The following is a 27,646-nucleotide window of genomic DNA, read 5'->3' as shown; positions in this document are numbered from 1 at the left end:
TTTAATGAAAAGCACAAAACAGAAAATATAAAGATCTAGATACAAATTCAGATATAAAATCCAGCAGAAAAGAAAGATCTCAAAGAGAAAAATGTGGGATGTTCTGTATCAGTATGATAAACATCAAAACAAACCAAACAAAGTAGGACAAAAACTAAAATTAAAAAAAAAAGGTAAAAAAAAGCACTCAAACGGATTTAAACCCCATGCAAAAAAGTATACCAGCTCAACGCTTTATCTGATCATGTTAAAGAGGTAGTGAATAGTAAAATTAGCTGTTATTATAATAACTAGCTGGCCTGTAAAATACGGGTCTTGGTATTTGACACCAACCATTTCTATACTTATTCCTTATTTCAATCTTTTTTAGTAAACCATAGAAAAAATAATTCACTTATAAGTTGTGCCTAGAACCAAAAAATTTAATGTGCGCACTTTTTCCGCATACTTTTAGCTTATCTGGTTTATTTATTTTGAAAAACAAAGTCTGAATTTAACATCTTTTCACTTTAAGAAAGAAAATCGTTTTTTTACAGCGTTAGATGTGCAGATTTACCTGATTGATTACATAAACGCATAAAGTTTCTCTTGGTGTTTTTAAAATTTAAGACTATAATAAAATTTCAATCCTCTCATTAAAGCTATAATTATTTACAAAGCAAAAGAGGACATGAAAACATATCAGAGGAAACTAGGTATGTTAAATATGTTAAGTCTATCACTTTCATGTAAAAAAAAATTCAACAGAAAATGATCAATATATCCATAGAATGAACAAAGTAAACCATAAATTCTTCACTAAAAATATTCAAATAATTGAAATTCTATACGTGAAGATAATAGTAATGGCTTTAGGTAAATCTCCCTTTTAATTTTTAGATTCAATTTATATAATTATATGAATTATAACAATGTAGTAATGGTTAAAAGTACAAGAAAAAGTATTATAACAATTTTCATTACAATATTGTAATTTTTAATAAAATATTTAAATAGCTATGCTAATTAGTATGAAGATTAACGATAATTTATTTCCTTTTTTAGAAAATGATAACTTTAACAGGAACTTTACCTAAAAACAGAATAATGCACATATAATGTAATACAAAACTGTTAAATACTTTAGTTAACACATTTTTTAGCCGGGTACTTTAAAAGTGCAACTGTATTGCATTGCGGGTTAAAAGAAAAACATATAGTAGTCATTTATTTTTTAATTCAATACCATATTTTTGAAATACCTACTTTAAAAATGAAAATGATCCTGTATAAACAATTTAATCAATTTTCATACTGTATTTAAAAAGTAAAGATTTTAAATGATAAATGAAATCTAGTAGTAAAAATAAAATTAGTAAAAAACAATATATAAGTATGTAAAATATAAAGATACTTTAACTAAATTTTTGATAAGCGCAATTGCAACGTTGTTTTTATTTAAATTAGTTGTAGTTAAGTTTTGTAGTTAAAATTTTTAATTTTTAATGTCAGTATATTATTTTCCATTTATCATAATAAATAAATATTTAATATTGTGTTAATTTCCTAAAAGCATTTTCAGAAACTATTTTAATATATATATTACAGTTTACTAAATACCATTTTTGTGATATCACACATGTATCAAAAAACAATGAAAAGTTTTATTTGTGAGCAAAACAGAATGCGTTTTTTTTTAATATTTTTAGTTATAGGTATATTTAAATATGCTTAAAAAAAATTAAAAAAGTTTGGTTACACACGTAATGCAGTTTAATAGTTAATGATATATGTGTGACATTACACAGATAAGAATATTAAATTCAAAGAATCAAATTGAAAGTTTGGAGAAAGAAAAAAAAAAACCAGCAAAAATGAACAGCACAGAAAATGGTTTATATAAAGAAAAAACCGAATATGAAAAAAAAATTAAAGACTAATTAATTAAATAAATCTATATCTTCAAGTTTAAATAATTGTAATCATTACCAATGTAGTCAGACATTTGGAAAAGCTTTATCAAAATTATTAAGAGCACTGCCAAAATCTCCAACTAAATGTTAAGTTGTTGTACAAAGTTTGGCAAATAATGTTGGGTTTATTTTTAGTAAAATTGAAAAGGAAAAGAAGTTATCAAGTGATATTAATGAAAAAAATAAGTTAGTATTTGATTTTTATTACAGAACAGACATTGCTTTCACAATGCCTGATCTAAAAGATGAAATACCAATGGAAAGAGAAAAAAAAAGCGTCTACTAATAAAGCATCAGCAATAATAGTTCATGATAGTTAGATAACCACTGTTGGCCTTTATAATTCTTTCTCTCTCCAAGGCTCTCCAAATAGTGAAAAAAAAAATTTACATTATTGTTTTAACCTCTTAACAACAGAAAGCAAGTTGAGTGTGACACTATCAGGGACTATACCTCGTCTTTATACCTTTTGTTTGCAAAGTGAGTGCTATATTGTTGTACCACTTCTTTACAGAGTTGTTAGTCCTTGGCCTCGGCCTTGCCTTAAGGCCAAAAATCAAGGCCTTGGCCTTGGCCTCAGCCTTAAAAAATTTTTAGCCTTGGCCTTGATTGTTTTGACCTTGGCTTTCAAAAAAAAAAAATACATAAAATTAAAATTTTTCATTCTTTATTTTTATGTATTTTTGTTTTTGGCTTTCATATATATCTACAAGAATATTTTCTTATTGACTTTGTTGAATTCTGCACATAACCTTGGTTTATTTATACAACATGTGGTTTTATTGTCACAGCAATTGTTCCATACAGTTTTGTTAATAATTGGCCTTAACGTAAGTCAAAAATTTAAGTCTTTAATATTGAAAATGTTTGCATAGACTTTTGGCCTTGTTAACAACTCTGCTTCTTTATATTTATTAGTGCATATTGCTGCATATTATTATTTTTATCATGCTCACCATATTCTTTATCTATATTCTTTATTGTGCTTGCCATATTCTTACTCCTGATTATATTCTCTACCACTATAAATCTCTTATTTGTCCTTGTATGAATTACTGTTGTCATATTTGGGCTTGTTCTTCTCTCTATCTTTTAGACAAGGTCCAAAAACCTAGTTTAAATGTTGTTGCTTTGCCAAGCTTGAGTCTCTGTCCTTTCTTTTTTCTACAAGTATTACCATAGTTGCTGCTCTAGTAAGCAGCATGTAATAATCTTGTTCCATCAACCAAAACTCAATCTTGCGTGACATTATTCAGCTAAGTTGTCTTGTTTTACTGTAACTGTTGATGCAAAAAAAACAAAATATTTTCCTTAAAGCAATATTATAAACAATTTCTATGATTGATTTACAAAAATTATAAAATTTTTTAATGTTTGAAACTTTTTTGAACAAAGTTTTAAACATGTATTGGTTATAAAGATAAACAGCACCACCCAGGGCTGTCCCAAGGGGGGGGGGGGGCAGACTAATAAAATTCATAGGAGGGTGTCTAACCCCTCTACGATTTTTATTAGTCTGCAAATTAGACACTGGAGTCAAAATTGGATCTATGGTTGGCAGTTGGCAAATGTCGGGCAATGAGGACCATTTTTAAATCAGCAAAAATATTTTTCTAGGCCTTAGTCGTCAAAAAACAGATATATCAACCCCTCTTTAAGATCACTTTAAGGCGGCCCTGGCAGAAAAAATAATTTGATTTTTGTTACAGTTTTAGATTTCTTGTTAGATTTTTAGATCACTTATAAATTCATCGTAATCATGCTTACTAAAATTTAACTTATTTTCTTTTAATATGCTTTCAAATTCTTAAGATAAAATGATTGCTAATAGTTTTTCCAGCAAATCTAGATGACCTAGAATTTATTTAGGATATAAGTAGTATCAACACATTTGATAAAACACTGCTTTCATTATAGTCTGAATAAGTCTCTAGAGACTTATTCAGCATATAGCAAAAGTCTCCTGAATAAATGACACTTTCGAGACCATTTTAAAAGAAATGGTTAATGAAGGAAAATAATCTTGAACTTTGATCAATTCAATGTTTTTAATCAAATGTGATTTGATTAAAATCATTGAATTGATCAAAGTTCAAGTACTGATTCTTTGTTAAAATTTGATTTGATAATATTTTTAGCAAGTTTAATTATTGTTGACTATGAATATTAGAAATGGTTTTGTGACTTATTTGAATGCGGTAGTGGTGTAGAGTAAGAACACTTGCTTCATAAGTTCTGAGTTCAATCGCCATCATGTCCCTGCTAGCATTGAGTTTAACTTGTTTTTCAACTTAGGGGCTTTGCTTGTCAAAGTTTGTGTTTCAGAGTTTGAGAGGGTTTTAACCACAAAAAAATTAAAAAAAGTAGTCTCCTCGACTGTAGAGGAGGCAATAGCATTTAAAAATAATTGAATTTGGTTTTTGAAAATATTTTATTAATGATACTTAATCTTTGTGCTGCTTATCATCATATCATGTTAGCTTATCATATATCGTGTTAGCTTATCATATAGGTTTCTGAGTGCCATTTTTACATTTATTGCTCAGAAACATTAAAAACTGAAATTTAACATCTTTTTAAGATTTTTTAAGAAAAGCATGTGAACATTATTAGTTTAAATCATTATCATTATATAGCTCTTGAATAGATGATTAAAAATTATTTAAAATTTTTTGAAATATCTTTTAAAACTTTAAAATTAACTATATACTTTAAAATCAACTATAAATCCTTATAAAAACTATTTGTTCAATATCTGACCAATCTCAGAGAGTGCTTTTTGAATGCATGGTTTCAATTTTACTAACCTTTCAATCGTAAGAATCAACAAGTTCCAGTGATCTTTGTTGGTAAAGTTTTGATAATATTAAGCATATACAAAAAATTATTTCTTTCAAAGAATAACACTATGATGACACTTAACAATTACTTATCATCGCTATGATTACATTATGATGACATGAATATTAACACACTATGAAGAAACGTATCTAATTTGTATAAAAAATCTACAAATGGCGGAACAAAAAAATTTATTTCATTTACAAACTTTGAACACAAGAATAATGCTAATGCATCACTTTATGCAATTAAGTAAACATTTTTAAACGAAAGAAATTTTTTTGTACAATGTATTCAACAAATTGTGTTAATGTGTTTAGTCTTATAATAAAATTTAGATTATTTTTTAGATTATTTGGTCTTGTAACTTGTTTTTTCTTGTAGTGTCATTCATGTGTTTTTTTATATTGTAGATATAAAGTTTACCGACCTTTTCTTAATGAAGGTGTCATGAAAAAAAGAAAAGCAGATAATCTTGTAAGTTTTTTGTTTCCTTAATAAAGGTGTTATAAAAAAAAGAAAAGCAGATAATCTTGTAAGTTTTTTGTCTTGTTAGCTAAGTTTTATACCCTTTGAAAAAAAATTTTACTTTTTTATAATTTTTCAGAAAAGTCCTATGGAACGTGCACATACTTACACTGAAGCAGTTCTAAATTATATCAGGTATCTAATTGGTTATGAAGTAGCAGGCAAACTAATGACAAAACAAGGAATTGATGAGCTAATGCGTATTTGCAGTGATTGTATTCGCTTAATAGAGTAAGTATATATTTGTATTAAAAATAAAAACTGTTTGAATTTTTATGAGTGCATTATGATAATCTTTTATAACTTTTAGTTATGTAGTTGAATTGTGCAGACGAAAGACAAATGATTCTAACAGATCGGATCGTAGGTTTTTGTTTCTATGGTATGTAGCTTGATATCTCTTTAAAAATACTTTTAAATTTTAGTAAAATAAAACAATTAAGTAAATTTATTTTTCATGGAATTTTTAATTACACTCAAATAATGGAATTTACAAATAGTATTGCAGAACTGTGGATGGAAAAGTATCAATGTTTGTAGTTTTAACTTTAAATTCTCTTTGAGATTTTCAAAATACAATTTTTTCATTTTTATACCAAACTATAGTATAGATATTATTATTGAACATTTGGAAGCCAAATTTAATTTTGAAAAATAATATTTAATATCAAGAACCAACCTTGAAAATATTATTTTACATTGGAGCTTGAAGTTTTCTATTCTACATATTACAAATATTATTATATTTGTAATTTTTATCTGTGTAACTTGAGATTCAGTTCATATCTTTTTACAAGTCAAGATTCATTTTACATCTCTTTAAAACTCGAGATTCGATTTGCAGATTCATCTCTTTACAGTGGTTGTTTTTATCAACTAAAAACTTTCTTTAAAATTTTTTTATTCTATACAAAGTTTTTTTAATTTAAAATTCACGTATTGTTATAATATATTGTAATTAGTGGTAATTTTTTATTTAAAAAAAAAAAGTTTTTTTTTATAGAAATTTATTAACCAGGCAAAATTAGCAGGTGGTTTAGCTAGTAAAGCTAAACCACCTGCTAATTTTGCCTGGTTAAAGGTAGACTATAAAGGTTCAAATAATTTGGTGTCAGCATGTATTGATAACAGTTGCAATAGTCTCTTTTTTTCTTTGAAATGTATTATAATGATTAACCCCTAAAATGTCAATGATGTTTATATATACAAGACAAAACTTTTGGAATAAAAAAATAGTGATGACATATATATAAACAAATATTTGTTTAAAGCAGTGTTACACTTGCAATACCAAACCTTGTAACCAACCATAAGTTCTAGAACATTTTTTCCACAGAAATTTTTAACTTATAATGGATATATTTTTGTAAGTGTAACTGATCAATCTAAATTTTAGTAAACACTGTTTAAAATTCCAAGTTATAAAAAAAATGCTAGTGATGTTAAACTGAATTCAACAGAAGATATTGTTAGTTTTATGCTTGAAAGTGATAATGAAAGTGATAATGAAATCTCAGATTTGAGCGATAGTAGCTTTGATGATTTGATAGATGGCATAGATACCTCCTCTGAATAGGATAACAATAATATAAACATTTCAGTTGCTAAAGTTGATTTAACTGGATTGACCAAGGTTATATCTGTTGTTGTTCCAACTTGTAAAAAAAAGAAAAGTGACTTGAAAACCTAAAATTATTGATGATATATGTTAGACAAAAAGTAAACCCGTAAATTGCCAAATATTTCATAGTGAGCCAGGTATCCAGGAGTCTGTTTTTAAGGACGTCTAAGCTGGAAACAGTTTATCTGCACAAAAAGTGCATGCTCTGGACACAAATCATTTGTTTTAAGTAATGCAGCTACTGGATATATTTGGAATTATTAAAATGGGAGCAGACACATTATGAAAAGACATTCATAATGTAGATTACTATGCTTCTAAAATTATCTTTCCTCTTCTTGATAACTTGTTAGATTTATTATAGAAAGTTTTTCATTGGATTTATTTAGATAATTAGTACACCTTAATAGAAGTCTGCAAAATACTCAAGCTACTGATATAGTTAGTACAATTTGCCATGAATATAAAAGTAAAACCATCAGTAAAAAAAATTAAAGCACGAAGATAGAGTAATAGAGTATGTACATATAAGGAATTGCTCTTTTACATTGGAAAGACAAAAGAAATGTATTCATGGTGAGCACATGTATACCAGACAGTAAGGAGTTGTAGCTAGTTGTGGCATTTCAGCAAAGATATCAACTTTTATACAGGAGTACAATCAATATGCGGTAGTGGTGTAGTGGTAAGAGCGCTCGCTTTGTAAACGAGAGGTTCGGAGTTCGACTCCCACCACGTCCCTGGAAGTACCGCGCTCAACTTAGTTTCTCCGCGGAGCAGCCTTGCTCGGCAAGGTTCGTGTTTCGGAGTTAAAGAGTTGAGAGAGGGTTGCACCACGAATAACGACTAAAAAAAAAAAAAAAAATTAGTATCCTCCTCGACTGTAGTGGCCCTCCTCGGGCCTTGAGGAGGTGAATAATCTAAAAAAAAAAAAAAAAAAAAAAAATAAATGGGCAGTGTAAATCGTTCAAATCAAATAAGAACTTTGTACCCGACATGATAAAAAGTGGTATAAAAAGTCATTTAGTAAACATGATTCAACATCATTCACAACAAAAAAAATGTTGAAGTTGATGCTCTTTATTTTAAACTAAAGTTGATAAAACATATTGCTTTAAAATATAGAATAGAAGTAGACACCCAACACTTAAAGGAAACCTTTTTCAACTTGCAGAGTCTAACCATTACCCGAGTAAGATACCAGCTGCGGCATGCAAAGATAATAAATTTGCTTAGTATGTTTTAATAAAACGAGCAAACCATCAAAAAAATCTCGTTACTTTTTTTCAAATGTGATGTTGGATTATGTGTTTTGTCTTGTTTTGAGAAATATCATATTTGGCATTAAGATATTGTATTTATTTTATTTTTCATTAAATTCTAGTTTTTCTAGAAATCCATAAAATTTTCCAAAAATACAAATAAGGATTTTTTTTTCAAAATCATCAAATACTTGAAACAATTACATATCATAAAAGAATTTTTAAAATAACAAAATTTAACCAATTTTAGAATACTTTTAATACGTTTTAAGATGACCCACAACTTCAAATGAGTTTTAGCAAGTTTCAAAAAATTTAATTTTATCTTATAAAATTACCTATTTTTACCTTTTTTTTAATGCAACAATGAAAACAACAATGACTTGAATTTTTTTTGTATGGGTTCAATTATTAAATTGAAAATAAATTAAATCTAGGAGTAAAAAAGCTACAAGCTAACAATAAAATTTTATCAGTTTTAGTGTGGCTAATTCAAAAGTATTTTGAAAATATTGCTACAAACAACATATTTAAATGTCAAACCATTTAAATTGGTTTTAATTGCATTAAATTTGTTTACTTAATATATATAATTTGTCATTTAATTTAATTATTAAAATATTGTTTTATTTTAATATTTAACTTAATTATATTTTATAGTTTTCGTCTTCAAAGTATGTTACACATGAAACTTTTTAAGACAAGGAGTGATTCAGTATGGAAAGTGAAGAAAATTATGACAGATTATTTTACAGTAAGCAATAAATAAGTTACTAATCATACTTAATTATTGTTGTTCTAATTTTTTTTTTTTTTTTTTTTTTGGTTAACCTCATTTGTATCTTATTAAGCTTTTATTATAGCAATATAAACCTTCGTCAAGAATAAGTACACAATCAGCTGAGGGGTAATTTTTTTAAATTTATTACATAGTGTAAGAAATTATGCTTTTTAAATGTTTTTAACAATTATGTATAAGCAGATATGATTACAAAATGCTTTTTTTTAAATGTCATTACTAATATGAATAAAGTATGAACAGTTATTTTTTAATCCCTTGTTAATTAGATGTTTATTGAAATAAAGAAATTTTTAAAAATTTTTATTTTATATGTATGCAGGTTATTGTAACTGTTTGAAGTTATCTGTTAATTATTTGTGGCTTATAAGTTTTAGTGATTTTTTTTAATATGTTTTATATAGTAATGCTAGCACACCTTTAACTTCATCGCCAAGTTTTGGACCTTCTCCTGGACAAAGTATTGGCTCCAATGGAAGCGCTGGTAGCTCCAGCAGTGCAAGTAGTAATGACAGTAAAACAAACTTAGGTTTGGCTATGGTTAGCATCCCATCAGACATGCACGAAAAGTCATTGCAATATCTAGAGTTCACCAAACATATAATAGAAGCTCATCGCCTATGGAGTAATGCAGAAACATTAATACCTTACTGTGAAGGTAATATGATTGTATTTTTAGTGAGAATTATTAATACCTTACTGTGAAAGTAATATGATTGTATTTCTAGTGAAAAATAGCAGTTTTGAAAATATTTTAAATCTCTTAAATTTTTTACTAGATTTTATCATTGATGTTACTCGGAAAGTTGGTCCACTTACGCTTTATAGGTATTATGTAATTAATAAATTTATTTAGGGAAAACCTGAGCTAGGAAAAGTTAACAATTTTATTTTAAGTTTTCAATTAAAGTAATAACAAATTAATAAGTGAACTTAATAGTTAAATTTACAAATGTCAACTTAAATATTCATATATTAATTGAGCCTTTTTCACGCTTAATTAACAAACTTATTAAAATCATTTTTGTTCTTCTTACAAATGTCAAAATAGTAATTATTATATTGCATGATAATTTGTATTCTAATAAATAATGGTTAAATTTACAATTTGCAAATTTACAGTTAAGAAAGTATACAAGAGATAACTTTTTAGAAATCTGACTTTTATATTAATACAATAGTCACTTTGACAACTCATTTTACATATGACATAAAAGTTTAATCAAGTTTATTAATTATACCTTTTTTGACACCTGATAAATATTTTACTTAATTGTTGCTTTAATTGGGTCGAGTACTGAGTATTTGTAATGCTTAACTAAAAAAATGGTATCAAATTTACAAAACAATATTTTGATTGCTAAAAATTGTCAAATATTAACTTGCAATATGCTAAGTTTAAATTTGAGTGCAAATGTGTTGAAAATCAGAGCATCAAATAACAAATTATTTTTTGAATAAAAAAAAAGCATTGCATGTTTGAATTTTGCATGCTAACAGTTAAACCTGGGTGGCGAGTGATGCTTCAACATGTCTTACATCTCTTGTTCTAGAAGTTGAAAAAACTTAAACTGTTGAAGCTTAGTGTCAAAATAGGTTGTTCAGAACAAAACAAATCCTTAGCAACAAAGTTATAATATATATTCAACCAGTTCTTTTTTAATTGAAATGTAAGCAGAGAACTTGTTATAAGAATAGCAAAAAAAGGTGTTACGTCTTACATTGCAGTAAAAAAACTTATCATGTCAGCATGAATTGACACATATGACAAATGTTGCAAAGAACATTTGCATGAGGCAGAAGATTGAAAAAGGTGATTTCGAGCAATAAATTTTCAGATTATAAATTACAAAGGAAAAAATCTGCATAAAAAAGAAATTTTGTTTACAAATTTCAAAATTACAAATTTTGAAATTTGGTTTGAGAAATTGGATTTGAAAATTAGATAAAAGTTATCTGAATGCTATTCACAAGCAAGGCAACAAGGTAGTGGATACTCAGCAGGCATATTTTCCGCAAAAGCATTTATATTTGTAAGCATTTTATGACCGTATAAATTAATACACTTACAAAAATACATTAGAATCATGTTTGATTTCTTTGATAAATCAATTGTATGGCAGAATAAAAAATACATCTTTCAGCAAGACAGTGCTCCAACACACACAGCATATAATATAATGCACTTGTTCAACACAAAAGAAACCATTTCTTTGTTTTAGTGCCCTAGATCACCATATCTTAACCATATCAAAAATATTTGTTCATGAACCAACATTCAATCGGTAAACCATTTAATTTAATCAACTGAGCATTTGAAGCAACTTTTGAGAGGATATTAGTTTAAGGTGCCATGTGAGATATGTATGAAAATAGTTGAATAAAAAAAAGAGTCCTTTTTTGCTTTCAAGCAAAGTAACTTTAAATATAAAACTTGTATTTATTATTTTCAATTTTCTGTTCTAAATTTGAACATTATTACACTTTTATGTCACTCTTTTTTTAGTTAATTAATTTTTTGTGATTATTTTTATAAGTATTTTTTCTTTTATTAGATGTAACAACTAAAATCAGATTACATTAAACCAGCACAAACTACTTTATATTTATATAATCACACTTCTTTGAAAGGTTTTTTTTTTTTGTCGAGCTTAAAATTCTAGGTTATTTGTTGTTTGTTTTTTTACTGCTTAAGCTTCCTAATTAATAAAAACAGCTAAAATTTTCATGTACAAAATTAAGGAAATCTTGTAGTCTGATCCAAACAAATAAAAATCTAGCTTAAGTTAATGTTTAGTTAATTCAGTCGCAATCTACATTACTATGAATTTACACTAATAGCTGGAAACCTTGGTGACTTATTTTTTAGCTATATTAAAAACTATGTATAGAGTTGCAAAAAAAAAGCGTCTTTTTTAATGTGTTTTTTTTTTGCAAAAAAAAATGTTTTTGTTTTGTTTTTTTGACTTTTAGATTTTTTAAATTAAAGAAACTTACAACATGTTATTTTGAAATTTATTATAATGTCAACAACTAATACAAAATTTTAAATAATTGTCTAAAAAATGAATTACATTATTTTTTAAACAACAGGTTACTGAACCAACCTTACTTAACATACAGAATGTTTAGAACGTCGGTTCAGTAACTCTGTTCAGTTATTTGATAATCAAGGATCGGAGGGTCCTGGGCTTTGAATCCCAGAAGAAGAAAAGTTTTGAAATCAAGAATTTCTTTTTGAAATAACCACACCAGGCCACTCCTTAATGAAAATATAGTTTTTAGATTTCAGATAAAGTTAAGATGCCAGAGCAAAGGAAGATCATATTTAAAATTGTTCAGGTTCTTTGAGTCCACCGCATCTTGGCTAGAAGCATTCCATAATTTGATAACATGGTTAGTGAGGAAGTTGTTTCTTTCTGCATAGTTTCGTACAAGTTGTGCTTTCAGTTGTTTTGTGTATCCACGCAGTCGGAGACTGTACTTTAAAGACTTGGTGTTTGGTTGAAGCTGAAGAACGGTGAATTTAACTTTGTAGATTTTGGTGATGATTTTGTATTGCTCAATAAGGTCTCCTCTTTCTTGTCGTTCGGTTAGCTTTGTCAAGTTAGTTCTTGATAGTCTCTGAATATAAGGCAAGTGTTTGAAGTTGGCATTATGTTTTGTGGCTTGGTGTTGAACTTATTCGAGTTTGGCTGTGTCTTGAGCTGGAAACGGTGGCTTGTACTGCAAATTCTAAGTGTTACGACCTAAAAAAGCTTTCTTGAGTTTGCCAAGCATTCGGTTGCCAGCTGATGCAGCCATAAAGACTTGTTTTTCAACCTTTAGATTGTAAGTCATAACAATGCCTAAGTCCCGTTCAAATGTTGTGCATGACTGCTGATGCAGTTGGCATGCCAAGTTATTCATAATGTAAATTGCAGTAAATTTTTTGGTGCTGCTGCGCCCAGGTGTATCATAAAACACAAGTTAATTTTTTTATCTTTGGTTTTTGAGACCCTTAATTTTGTGGGGAGCCCTGTCCCATACCACCCCCTACTTTTGTCTAAATTTGGACCTGTATTTAAAATCAAAATCTATTTTACTTTTAATTGTGGATTAAACATTGTGTACTAAATGATTTTTTAATTTTCGTACTTGTTGATGGAAGCGATAAAATTTAACTAACAGTATTGGACAGTGTTGACACTGTCCAATACTGTTAGTTACAACAAGATCGAAAATACCTATTACAGATTAACAAAATTGAATCTTCAAGATCTACCTCATGGCTGTCCATTAGTTATGTCAACAATTTTTTGGCAATTTTTAGCTTCCCCTCTCCCTAGTCATCAATTTGTCAAAATTCCAAAGCCCGCTTTCCCCTCTCCTATAAAATTACGTCAAAATTTGACTACTCTTCTTTCCCTCCCTTAACCTCGTTTAAAAAAATTAATTTGAAGAAAACATCCTTTTTTTTTTAATAATTTAATTTATTTTATAAAGTAACATTGGTGGCGTAACTTTTTCTTGATTTCCCCCCCCCCTCCCTTCCCCTACAAATATAAATTGTCAAACTTCTTTCCCCTATTTTATTGAAATAACTAATGGACATAACTTAACTATGTTTAAAATTTAATACATTAGTATTAAAAAGTAGCTTTACAAAACACAATTTTTCTTATATTTTTCTTATAGTGTTTTTTTTTTAACATTGATGTGAAAATAGTTATAGCTAATATATTGGGTAATACACATTATATTAAACAAAAAAAAAACATTTATATTTTAAATTTTATATGAGATGGAACTGTTTTAAGGTTCATTAACATCTAAAGAATACTAAAAAAAAACAACCATAAAACCCATGTTTTTAGGAGTGCTTTGTTGTTTTTTTTGCAAAAAAAAACGTTTTTTTTTTAAAAAAAAAACAAAACGCGTTGGTCTTTTTTTGAGTTGCAACTCTAATGCTTTATGCTTTATAGAATTTATATAAACGATGTAATTAATGTAAATTAAATAATATTTTAAGACGTAATAAAACATATAATCGCAAGAATGTGAAAGGGCGTTAAAAAGTTGACATAAGGCTTTTCTTTTTTTTTTACAGATAAAAAAAAATCTCGTAAAAAAATTACTTGAATATAAAATTTGTGATGATAATTGTTAAACTTAAAATAATAGTTTTAAAATTTTTGCGTTTATTTAAGTATATTTGAGGAGTTAAAAAATTATGAACACGCTAGGGATAAATATTTAAGATTTAATATTTAACATAATTTAATATTTTTTATTAATTAAGTTATTAATTTAATATTTAACATAATTTAACACAACAAAAATATTTTGCTTTGGTGTTAAAAATTAGTATTAAATGAATGATAATGTATTTTTATAAGATGACATCTTGAAACAATTTACTTTCAGAAACTTTTAAAAACCTTTTCATTTACCTTAAGAAACACTAAAGTTTCTGAAAATAAATAATTTACAAGAGCCAATTTTTAAATGAGGGTCACACAAAGTATAGTTGATCTATAATGGAGTTGAAGTTGACCTATAATGGAGTCTATAAATGGAGCTACGTCTGATGCAAAGTTTTAGTAAATTAAAGTTAAAATATTTTTACTGTTTACAACATTAGTAAACATAAATTTATCAGCTTTGTTGTCAATAAAAATTACATGTCTTAAAAATAAGGGCATTTTTTTAACTTTTAAGTTGCTTATACTATGCAAACATAATCTTGTATGCTTGACTAAAAACCAGGATCCAGGCCTTATACAACTTGGTTAATTAACACGAATTACTTTGTTTTTTGGTTTACTGTGCCCATTATGATCCTTGTTTTAGTTAAAATATTAAGTTTGACTAAAAGTACCAAACATAAAGTACTTAGAGCAGGTTCTTCAATACATTTCGATCCTCATGTTTTTTATTTATTTATTATTTTTAAATAAATTTACACATTAAGTAGTTGCCATCTTTTTTTTAGATGTTTATATGTATTTTTAGTTCTCTGGCGCAAATGGTTGACTATATGACTTTTGGCCTGCAAGTGATTTTAGATTCGCCTTACCCCTCATGACAATATGTTTGTTTAATGATATTTATTTTGTAACGATAGTCAAAAGATTATGGCATTGGTTAAATCTTTCAACTTTTTTCGATGGTGTTGAGGTTTTTATATGCGATAGGCGCGAGAATTTTTTTATTTCAAAGAAATATAGATAAGTAAAAAATGAAAAAATTTTATTTCTTATATTTTTATGTTTTAATTTAACACAATTAGTAAAACAAATCAAATAAAGCGTTGTACGCATTCTACATTATATTTAATTTATAAATATCAATAAATAAGAATTTTCTCAAATTTTTGTTATTTTTGAGAAATTTTTGTTATTAGCAGAGTATAAGGTATCGAAATTGCTCGTTATGTAATGAAAGCTGAAAATTCTTGTTTCAAAAGTCGATTATTTCATTAACAAAAAATTGAGATTTTGCTATTTAGTCTCTCTCTCTTATCATATTTTGCTATTTAGTCTCTCTCTTATCATATTTGAAGTGCATTTAATAATCTTGGAATTTTTTCATGGTCATAACTTTTAAACGTTAAAAAATTGTTATATAAAACTTAAAGCCTGTCGATGAATTTAAATATAGTATATTATGCTAAAATTTATATTTTATCAACTGATAGCCCTTACGTTCAGGGTAAAGTGGGAGCGAACTTTAAGTGTATTTTTGTTTCCAGGCTCCAATCAGCGTGATTTTTTGCAAGACATTTTCATTTGAAATAAGCATAAGCATACTTAAACTTAGAATTGACACAATGCATAGTTTAGCAAAAAGGTTAAAACGAAAGGTCGTTATTATATTGACTTTTTTAATTATTTGCATTTAACATGCATACGTAAACGACAAAGAATATTTATTTTATAATGCACTTGATCTATTTTTGTATACCATTTTGGACGCCTCAAAGTCAAAAAGTTGTTAAAATGTGTGAAAAACGTGAAATACTAGTAAATAATGGTAATACAGCTGCGACATTTAAAAATAATCTATCCTTGTGGAATTTAAAATATTTATACATATTTATCTATAATTTTATAATTATTATAAATGACAGGGGTTTTAATTTTTCAGTAAGTTTTTTTTTACAATTCTTCGTGTAAAAAAAACTTTGCGATACTGGATTTCAGCGTTTGTATAATGTTGAGATGAAGTTAATTTAAAAACATGCTTTATTACTAACACTTTATTACTCTAACTAACTCATAATGAGGAGATAGTCTTCCCTCGCTAGCTTACTTAGGGGTCGTAAGGTACGTCGCTAGCTTACTTAGGGGTACATAAAGTACGTACGGTTTTTTCCGCCGACCCCCTCCTGCATTTTCCCTTTCTAAATTTAGCTTAGTAAAACTTATTGGTATTGTCATTGTTTCTTATTTTAGAACAAAAATTAAAATTAATGGTTGAAAATAATGCTAAAATACAAAGTAAATGGAGAACGCTAAATCCTGTTTAAGCATGGGGGACAAAAATAGAGTCAAGAAACCCGAGAAAAAAAAGTAGAAAATATACAAAATTACTTAAAGATAATAAACAAAAAGCTGCTATAGAAAGAAAGATTGAAGAATGGGGAAAAAGCTCAGTAGACAAAGCAAATACAAATAAAACTAATGAAATAATTTGCTGCAAGCAGCTAATTATTTCATTAGTAGCAGCAAATATCATTCTTTATCAAAAGCTTAAACAAAATAAATTTAATATTATCTAATATACCCTCAAAGCAAAAAGCAATTGTTCTAAAATATATAAGCTAGTAAACTATATTGCAACATTGTTGTAAGCTAGTAAACTATATTGCAACTTCTCATACATTTAGAGGAAATTCTTTGAATGAAAAAAATCAAGTAAAAAGTATTTTTTAGAAAAAGATGACGTTAGCCGTACGTGTCCTGGAATATAAGTTAAATTAGCTATAAGCAATAATAATAAAAAAGCTTATACTCAAAAACAAAACAAATACATGAGCATTTAGAAGACAAATGCTTATTTTGTGGCAGAAAATGAAAGCATACGGCTTGTTACGAGTAAATTTGTATGTTTAAGGCCATTAGATGTTCTTCTTAGTCAATACACGCTAGCTGATTTGTGGATATGTATATATCCTCAAAATATAATTCTTACGCTAAAAAATTTTCAGATTATAGTGCAAACATACTTCCTTATTCAAAATAATTTTTAGTAAACTTTGCATTCACTGTCCAATAGGTACCAGCAATTTTTGGTATTAAGTTTCTTCAAGCTGGAGTAGATAGTTCATAAAAAAAAATAATAGTCAACTCAAAAATAAAAAAATCTAAAGTTAAATAGTTGCTATCTTATTTGAAAAAAAGTTTGAAAATCAACATAAATAAACCACTTTCAAGCCAACCTTAAAATATGAAATTTTTCAAAATTTCAAATTGTACGGTTTTACCCAATATCATATACGTAGAAAATGATGGTGATATTTGTTTTTCAAAAGAATATTTACAACTTATATGATTTTATCATTAGATATAGGTGGTCTAATTTTTTTTTCTAAAAATTGCATAAATTTTGCGATTTCAAAAAATTTAAAAAACGAAGCCTACCTGAACTTGTTTTAATCATTGGTAAGCATTTAAAAGTAATCCTGAACATCCGCATGTAGTTTTAAAGTATAACCAAAAGTATATCTCCAAATATATTCGAAAAGATTTAATAGAAGCATGCTTTTGCTGCTGGCAGATATATTTTGTATTTATATATTATAGTTCTTAATTTACTATAATTTATTTGATTCGTGCTAGAAGTCCTACTTGTGTATTTAGTTAGATGATTATGATTATTATTCAAATTTAGAAAATAATAAGTATGGAAAATAAAAAACTTGATGCTGGAAAAAGACGAAAGGCAGGAGGTCAAGAATTTTCAAAAAACGACGTTTTCATGGCAAAAGTTTTTTTAAAGCTCCTGAACCCAACATTGACTCGGAAAATAGTCTTGTTAATAACATATCTTCAACAAGTAATTTAAATGCTTCAACTTCATCAAAGAAACTTACATTATTAAATCATAAAGCAACAACAGTATCAACAAAACGAACTTCATTACCTAATAACAAATCGAATTTTCCACACTGTTACATCATGTTGGATAGCTTTGTTTTAAAAAGTATCATAGATGAAATTGCTATGTGTCCTAAATGTCAATTAAGGAGTATTGAACTTCCAACAGATTTATCAAGAAAGAAAAGACTGTCTGTTTTATTAGAGTTTACATGTACAGCCTCAGTCTGCTCATGGAGTAAAAGGGTTTACACTAGCCAAGAAATTGATGATGAATCTCGTGGGCAATATCAATCGGATGTAAATATGAGATCCATTATTGCTATGAGGGAAATAGGAAAGGGGCATGCTGCTTTAACACCCTTTTGTGGTTTTATGAATTTACCTCCACCAATGCATAAATACATTTCATGATATTCAAAGGAATATATTAGTGGCTTACAAGCAAGTTGCTCTAAACTTTATGAATAAAGCAGCTGTTGAGATTAAGCAAGGTCTTGGTGAGAACAAGACAGATATTACAGTTTCATGTGATGGCACCTGGCAAAAGCGAGGATTCTCTTCTTTAAATGGTGTTGTAACTATAATTTCAAGCGATACTGGAAAATACATTGACTACCGCATTAAATCTAAAGTATGCCATCAATGTGATAAATGGGAAACAAAAAAAGGCACTGATGAATATGATGAGTTTCTTAGTACACATGAATGTAGCATTAACCATAAGGGCTCATCAGGCGCAATGGAAGCAGCTGGAATTGTTGAATGTTTTACATCATCAGAGTCAGACAGAAATTTATGTTATGCTTATTATATTGATGGCGGTGACTCAAAATCTTATCTAGAAGTTGCTAAATGTAATCCATACAAAAATCTTATTGTCCAAAAGTTAGAATGTGTTGGACACATACAAAAAAGAGTTGATAGCAGACTTCGTAAATTTAAAGTCACTTATAAACTAAAATTGTCTGGTGGGAAACCACTTGGTGGAAAAAATCGTCTTACCAAAAAAAAAATTAATAAACTTCAAAATTATTTTGGAATTGCAGTACGTCAATGTAATGGTGGAACAGTTTACCAGTTAAAAAAGCAATTGGTGCAGTACTTCACCATTGCTCAGATGCACTTACATTTGATAGTCGCCACCATATGTGTCCAAGAACCACTGAAAGTTGGTGTAAATACCAGTCTGATAAAATAAATGATACAGCCCTGTATAAATAAAAACCAGGACTACCCATTGTTGTAAGAGACATAATAAAACCAATTTTTCGTAGTTTAAGTGATGATGATTTACTAAGTAAGTGTTTGCATGGGCAAACACAAAACAACAATGAATCGTGAAATGGAATTATTTGGAAAAGATGTCCGTAGGATATTTTTGTTACTAGAGACACATTAGAAATTGGTATCTCATCAGCAATCATAAATTTTAATGAGGGAATAAATGGAGTTTTAAATGTATTTGCTATGCTAAATATGTATAATGGAAAATTTAAGCAAGAGTTTTGCACAAATAAAGATTTTGTAAGAGTCGCTAATATGAATCTTAAGTCTACTCCGAAAGTCAAGCTTAAACAGAAAAAAAAAAGAGCTCAGCGTAAAGAATTTCCAGATGCCAATGAAGAAATGAAAGGAATAGTATATGAGACTGGTCTTTTTAAATTATTTTTTTCTACGTTATTATACAATTTTTTCTACATTATTATATATAGCGTTTTACTAATTTACAATTGACTAATTTATTGCTTTATGTATTTTTATTCTTTTCTTGTTTTTAAAGTGGTTTTTAAACTTTGAAGTCTTAAAAAAACATTTCTTAAGCCAATAATGGTTTGAAACAGTTTGTTTTTCAAAAATAATGCTTTGTTAATGCAATTTGTGAGTTTTTGGCTTAAATTAGACTAAACGAGTTGGATTTTCTTTTTCTTTTCTGTTTTTCTCAAAATAAGGTTTTTTGAAACGGTGCGATAAATAACTTTTCTCAATTAAATGCTATGGACCTGAAATTTGGTACATTGATTCTTTTATATATAATCTATTAGCTGAATTTAAAAAAATTATTTTAACTTTTTTGGTTCTTTAGTTAATTGGGCTCAAAATCTGTATTTTGGGTCAAAATTTTGCTGCCATTTTGAATTATCATTTAAACAAAAACTTTTTAATAATATTTTTTTTTCCTTAATTCAGCCAATTCAACTTCCTTATTAGATGATGTACAAAAAAAATCCAGAACTTTATCTTTAATCGTTCTTGAGTTATTTATTGCAGTGTAAATGCCCTTTTTTTGGTCCCACGGACCAAAAAACTGTTCCAAAACCAAAATTTAAATTCCTTAGTTTTATAAGGTTTTTTATATTGCAGCCAAAAATTGAGTTTTTTTATACAAAATTCTAGAAGTTTTTTTTTTTTTTTTTTTTTTTTTTTACTGCATTAAGTTTTTAAGCTAAAATATTAATTTTTTTTTTCTAACTTATACACAAAAATATCAACAAAAAAATGTCTAAACCTAAATAAGTTGCATCCATGTTTTTTTATTTACATAAGTTCATCTAATTATATGGCTTTTATGTAAAACTATCCAATTTTACAGGGCCCAAACATGTCTAAAAATAAAAAATTGATTATTTACGTTTACATAAAAATACGCTGGAAAACTTTTTACATCAACACTCATTTTAAAAATTCATTAATTATGACTCACTTTAATTTGTGTTTCTTAATAAATTAAATGTAAAAAATTTAAACAAGATAGAATTGGAAAGACTTGCAACTTTCACATTACAGTTTTTTTTTTAATTAAATTTTTCACATTATGGTTTTTTGGTCTAATTAAGGTACTCCTGCTTGAAGCAATTAATTTTTCTAAAAAAAAATTGAAAATTGCTGGTGCCTAATGTCCAGACAACTCAGCATTGTTGGTAGGGTTGCCAACATTAAGACATTGGTTAAACATTTAATTCTATGGTTAAACTACAATGTGGTTTAACCATAGAGTTGCACATAGTGCGGTATTTTGCTTCCAGAACTGATGATACTAGCACATTTTTTTATTCTCTGGATCAGCAACGTTGGCAACACTAATTGTTGGCTTAGCTTGTTTTAGCATGAAAATTGTGGTTTCAAAAAAAAAAAATCCATTGCAGTGTGATAGAGAAACTTTAGAAGTTATTGCTGAGTGGAAACAATGTAAAGAAGATAATGGAATGATGAAGCATATAGTTCAAGGTACTTTAGTGGTAAGCTTGTATGACTATCTGTTCTTATTGATGTCTAGCTTTTTAACTCCTAGGTTTGCAAAAAAACAGCACGATAAGCGTTTTGAATCTGAAAGAAATAGCACAAAAATGAAGTTTGAAATGCACGCTGGAACTAACAACAAGTAACTATTACTTCTGAGACTTGGTTTTAAAGTATGATAAGATAAGATAAGAACTCATGATAAAAGAGACATCATTAGTAAATCTTGTAAAATTGATTCAAACTTACCGAAAGAGGTTATTGAGTTGAAAGTTTAGATAGATGGCTTTTCAAGTCAGTTAAAAAATAGATATATTATTAGTGACTCAAAAAAAAGCATAATCAAATATATTTAATGTGCAACTAGTCTTGTTAAAGGTATAAATGGATTTAGATCAAAAAGTTTTAACATATTTACCAAAGAAACAATGAATTTAATCTAAAACTGAAATTTCAAAAATAAAGTAAAAGATATTTCATTCTTTTCATTACTTTTATTTTTTGAATGATGGCGTACAATCAAATCTGAGCCTGAAACGATAACTTTAATCGAAATTGATATTGTTACCTATTCTGTTAAGTAGATTTTTAGATTTTTATTATATATAATAAATAAAATACTAAAATTGAAGTGTAGAAGTATATGCTGCAATTTTAATAATAAATGAATATTATTGAATTTTTAAGATTATTACTCTAATAATATAAGACTTATATTTTTTTGTTTTGATTGTTAATAAATTATGCCCCGTAAGTAAAAGTAAATAATTTGATTTATAATATATAAATAAATTGCTAAAACAATCTCTTAAATAACTTTATGCACAAAGAGAACTACTTGATTTATCAGAATCTGAAAATATAATCAGAAACTAGTTTATGTTGTATAATCAGAAGCTTGTTTATTTAGTGTTATCAGAAGCTAACTTATGTAGGTTAAATAATTTAAATAAAAGCGATTGAAGACCACACAATGGTAAAACCGCAGATGTCTACTTTTTGAAAATTTTAAGTTTTATATATTTTAAAGATATTTTAGTATTAAGCTATTTCAATTTAAAAATTTGTAACGAAAAAACTATGTTTTTAAAGTGCTATGGTCATTTAAAAAAAGGGCAACTTTGAAACAACCACTGTTGTCCAATGTTTACCGGGTAAAAAGTACAGTTGTCCAAGTTGTTTGTAACTAAACCAATGATAATAAAAGTCACATGATTAACTTTTACAAGAAAAATACGTTGGATGAAGTAAACAACATTACGTTCACAGAAAAACATTAAAAAAAACTATATATATATATATATATATATATATATATATATATATATATATATATATATATATATATATATATATATATATATATATATATATATATATATATATATATATATATATATACATATATATATAAAATAAGTTTTTTTTAACACCTGTTCCATGAAATTTGAGACTAACTTGAATTAGCGATATTTAATTAGTAAGCTTGATAAATAATTAGTATTTGGCATCAAATGAAAGCTCTATCTTTCCTCTTTCAATTAGCATATAAATTCTCTGGTTATTTTTTGTTTAGATAACAATTTAAAATGCCAAACCAGCAAGCCCTAAAAAGTCGTGTGTATAACTTTTATAAAAAAAAAAAAGGAAAACACGTTGTTTGGAACCATTTCAAGATGGAGGGCTACTTAAAAGCTACAATTTATAGATATATGAACAGTTACGATCAAAATAAACCTTAATACGTAGTGGTGAACCAAGAGATCTATTTAAAAGAGTGTTTTCAAAAGCGCTTGCAACCTTTTGTTAATAAATATTATCGAGACACCAAGTATATCTTTTGGCCCGATTTAGCAACTTCTCATTATGGTAATTCGGTAACAAAATGGTTAAAAACCCAGAAGATACCATTTGTTCAAAAAAAAGACAATCCAGCAAACTTACCAGAAGCTCGTGCTATAGAGGATTTTTGGGCAATGCTTAAGCGGGATGTGTACAAGAATGATGGTCTACAAATAATATTTCAAACTTTGAGCGTCGGATTCGTCATTGTGCCATTAGACTTGACCTAAACGCTGTACAAAAGCTGGTACAAGGTACCAATACCAGACTTGATCAAATTCGAAGATATGGAGTCTTGTGATAAATTTATTTTTATTTTCCTATTTTGCATATTTAATTCTAAGAACATACCAAAAAAAAATTTTTTATTGTGTTTATTTAAGTTTTTATTCAAGTTTAACGCATAAGTATAATAAAAATTATATTTTTATTGCTATGATGAAACTGTTGAAAACAGATGGTTTGATGATGTATGTTCTATGCTGCAACATTCTGTGTAGGTATAACATTTTGAATGGGACAGAAACATGGCCATTGCGAATCAAATTCACACTAGATGATCTCACAAAAAACCAGAACAACTCAATATTATATATAAACATGATACAAGAAAAATTTCTGAAATTTTCAAAATTTCAAAGCCAAACTTCTTGGTTGTTTGTTTATTCAAGACATGTTCACTTAGAGAAATTGAAATATTAAAGGCTAAACTTAAATATATATGGAAAACTGGTATATTTAATTTTGTGTGTTAGATCCCATTGTGTTTAGATCAATGATCATAGTGCCTGATAAACTGAAACAAGTATACGTAGCTTTGTTGCCTCTTTTTTGTTAAAAATATAAAAACTAATGGACGCTAAACATTTTCTAAGTGGACAAAATAAGACATTATTTGATAATATTTTATTTTTAAAAAATTTATTTTATTTTTCTTTAAAATTAAAAAAAAACATTTTAATTAACGGTTTGTTCACAATTTGTAGCGTTGGTTTGACAAGGTTCTAACTGATATTTTTGCCAAACTTGACTTTATCATTTTATTAGACTATTTAAATCATGATGAACATAATAAACTGAAATTTATAGCGATATAGCTGTAAATTTCAGTTTGACATAAGTTAAAAATTAAATAAATACATACAATAAGAAATATAACAAGATTTTTTTTTTTCATTTATAAATACAAAAGTATGTTTGTGTCTGTTAATTCAAGTAAATACTGTTTAACTATATTTTTTAAACAATTTATTGAAGTTATACTTTTCATATTTTCATTAAGAACTATGTTCCACAGACGAGGCCCTCTATATGAAATTGAGTAATCAGATGTTTTAAGAGTTGACTTAGGTAAATTAAAATTACAGATAGAGCACCTCGTTAAGTATTTATGATTTATTTTTAGAAATAGTCATTAAAGAATTTTGGAAGCATGTCATTTTGATATTTAAACATGAATAACAAGTTTTGGAACACGTTTAACTCATAGACGTTAAGAGCTTTTATTTCCCGGAGTAACGGCTGGGCGTATTTATGCACATATAAAATTCTACTGGTTTGTTTTTGCTTAATATAAATATATATTTTTTAATGCTGAACGGCAAGTACTTGTCCAAGTATAACAATAGCTTATGTAGCTATGGATAAAAGAGTAGTATAAATCTATTAAACGTTTTTTACTTAGTTTTTACTTTGGTGTTTTGTTTTATGCATAATGCCTATAGTTTTAGAAATTTTGTTTTCAACTAGCGTAATATGATTTTTCCAATTGAGATGTTCATCAAATATTATTCCTAAAATTTTAAGTGATGAAACTCTTGTTTACTATATTGTTATATATTATTAGCTGGGGAAGTTGTAGAGACAAGTCATCGGATTTAGATTGATGATGAAATAAAATGTACTTAGTTTTACTGATAGTTTGTTTGATTTAAACCAGTCATTTAGGTTTTCCAGCTCACGATTTACTGTAAAGAAAATTGTTTTTATTTTGGAATGGGTATAAAAAAGATTAGTGTCATCAGCAAAAAGAACAATCTTTTACGTAAACTAGAAATAGTAAGGGTCAAAGAATAGAGCCTTGAGGAACTAAAATTATTTTGTTGCTTTCACGTTTGGGGCAGTGGGGCGAAAGTTTTGGGGCTTTTTTGTTCCCAGCCTCCAAACATCGCAATTTTTTGCAAACCCTCATTATTTGACATAAGTATAAACATATAAATATTTGGAGTTTGCTCCATGTCTGGAAGTTACCTCGAACACCGAAAAAATTTTGTCTACGCCTCTGTGTACTTAATGTAATGGGGGTGAGCGGCTTTAACATCCCATCACACACTTAGTACGTTGTGGTTGTATGTTACAATGTGTTACCATCTACCTTTAAAAAAATAGGTGCTCTAAAAAGTTACTAGCAAACGTGGTTTATGAGTTGATGAATTAACAACGGAAAAATCACAGATATCCAAAATAAGTATCTTGTTTTCAAAAAAACAAAGTGAATAAATAATTTATTTAGGAGAAAGACTTGTATTTAGGAGAAAGACTGCATTTGTATACAGTGTTAGGACTAAAATATCACAAAAATATGCTTTTAATTAAATATATTACTAATAAACAAATATCTAATGTCACTAAACACAAAGTTTCATTTTTCAAAATAAGAAAAATGTGGCATATGTGGTTTTACCCGTGTGGTCTAAAATACACGGATTTATAGTTTTAGTTCCGTTCCGCAAATTATCTTAAAATTGTATAGAAAAATAAACATTTCTAGAATTTGAGAAGATTTAAGAAAAAATTTGAGAAGCAGAATATGACATATTGATATTACTTTGATATAAATTTTTTTTAACGCTAAATATCTTTTCTAACCATATTTATCACTTACTTAAGTTCGAAACATTTATCTTACTAAACGATTTTGTGATAATTTACGGAACGGAACTGAGACTATAAACTCGTGTATTGGATTAACGCAATGCTTTTTTGCGTCCTGTAAGTAACACACTGTATAATTAACTATAAATTGTAGTTCATTATATGAAGTTATAGTATAATTCAAAAACTATTAATAATTAAACGAAGTTGCAGTAAATGTATAATGAACTATAATTATAGAAAAAAAATCTATCGATTTTTTGGAAGCCAGGAAGAAACCATTCAAGTGACGTCAGCAGTTAAATGAATCCTTCGCCCAGTTGCCTTTCAATTTCCTTTTTAAAGGTTTTCTTTCTTTTTTTATGCAAAAATGTAAAAAAAGGGGTTTAAAATTCAATTTTAACAAATGGGCCATTATCAAGACAAAACCCGCCATTTAAAAGGGAACATTTGCATCTCCTTGCAATTTGCATTTCAATTTCAAGAGCTTCACGAATTCCAGCACTAATTTGTTGTTCGTTTCACTTACACATCTTCTTGAACATTTGCATTCAATAAGTTTTGGGTTAAATATTGCGTAGCAATTTAATTTTGTTTTTAAATGTTAGCAATGTTTTTATATTAGATTTGATTTGAAATATACCAAGTTTTCCAAAATACATTTTTTTTACAGTAGAGAAGTTTTCAGAATATGATTGAATTTTATTTTCTTTATGGTCTAATTTCTTCCAATTAGGTTAGTAATACCTTTAAGTTGGCAAATACGGTTAGCCAAATGTTTAATTCGGCTTTTATCGTACCTACTTTTATTAAAAATTTGAATTTAGATATTTATCTCATCTTGTGAAAGAAAATTATTGCTAGTGGTATAAGTCTTGTAAACGCAACCTTTAAATATTGCGTTTAAAAAAAAGGGTGTGCTGGATTGGAAATTTTGAATTCCAGCCGAAACCGGATTTGCCGGAAATGTTAATAAAACTCCGGTCGGAATTCTGGCCGGAACGAGAATTATATATAGGGATAGTTCATGAAGAGCGTTGTCTCCGATGAAAAAAGGGGATCTGCAAATGACGTATACGAGATAGAGGCAGGTCAATTATATATCTAAGGAGACTAAATTGAAAAAAAATATCATACTTTTAGGGAGGTGAAGGTTACTCAAAAAAGCGTATAGCAAAATCATAGTGGGAAGAGGGGGGAGAGGAAGGAGGGCCGAAATAAAAGCGTAAGTATTTTATGGACGACCTCTTATGTAATTTTTTACCTTCAAGATTGAAAGTGAAAGCCTGCACTTTAGCATAGTGGCTACATAATATATATATATATATACAACATATATATATATTCATATATACAACATACATATATATATACAACATATATATATATATATATACAACATATATATATATATACAACATATATATATATATATACAACATATATATACAACATATATATATATACAACATATATATATATACAACATATATATATATATACAACATATATATTGTGCGGCCGTGGCGCAGTGGTTAGAACGCTTGCTTTATAAGCAGGAGATCCAGGTTCGAAACGAGCTCTGGACATATTTTCGCGTCACGGTA

At 27.5% G+C, this 27,646-nt stretch overlaps 1 protein-coding gene across 2 annotated transcripts in view; it reads left to right on the top strand.

Moving 5' to 3' along the window:
* LOC100210786 (putative uncharacterized protein DDB_G0282133) overlaps nucleotides 1-15,660 on the top strand; it is a 58,977-nt gene extending 43,317 nt beyond the window's left edge. The window contains exons 16-24 of one of the 2 annotated variants that reach the window (XM_065814632.1): nucleotides 5,207-5,238; nucleotides 5,297-5,328; nucleotides 5,401-5,552; nucleotides 5,632-5,703; nucleotides 8,865-8,958; nucleotides 9,068-9,111; nucleotides 9,408-9,661; nucleotides 9,783-9,831; nucleotides 14,998-15,134. In XM_065814632.1, coding sequence (XP_065670704.1) covers nucleotides 5,207-5,238; nucleotides 5,297-5,328; nucleotides 5,401-5,552; nucleotides 5,632-5,703; nucleotides 8,865-8,958; nucleotides 9,068-9,111; nucleotides 9,408-9,661; nucleotides 9,783-9,831; nucleotides 14,998-15,070 — 802 coding nt within the window. In that variant the 3' untranslated portion in view covers nucleotides 15,071-15,134. Of the gene's footprint in view, nucleotides 1-5,206; nucleotides 5,271-5,296; nucleotides 5,329-5,400; nucleotides 5,553-5,631; nucleotides 5,704-8,864; nucleotides 8,959-9,067; nucleotides 9,112-9,407; nucleotides 9,662-9,782; nucleotides 9,832-14,997 lie in introns of both variants that reach the window. The other variant, XM_065814631.1, reaches the window with a different exon arrangement.
* The last annotated feature ends 11,986 nt before the right edge of the window (nucleotides 15,661-27,646 follow it).

The sequence above is a fragment of the Hydra vulgaris genome, chromosome 12 (assembly GCF_038396675.1).
Source record: "Hydra vulgaris chromosome 12, alternate assembly HydraT2T_AEP".
In the NCBI taxonomy this organism is placed as follows: domain Eukaryota; kingdom Metazoa; phylum Cnidaria; class Hydrozoa; order Anthoathecata; family Hydridae; genus Hydra; species Hydra vulgaris.
The sequence above is the reverse complement of the archived record's forward strand: the minus strand, read 5'-3'. Positions and strand labels throughout refer to the sequence as shown.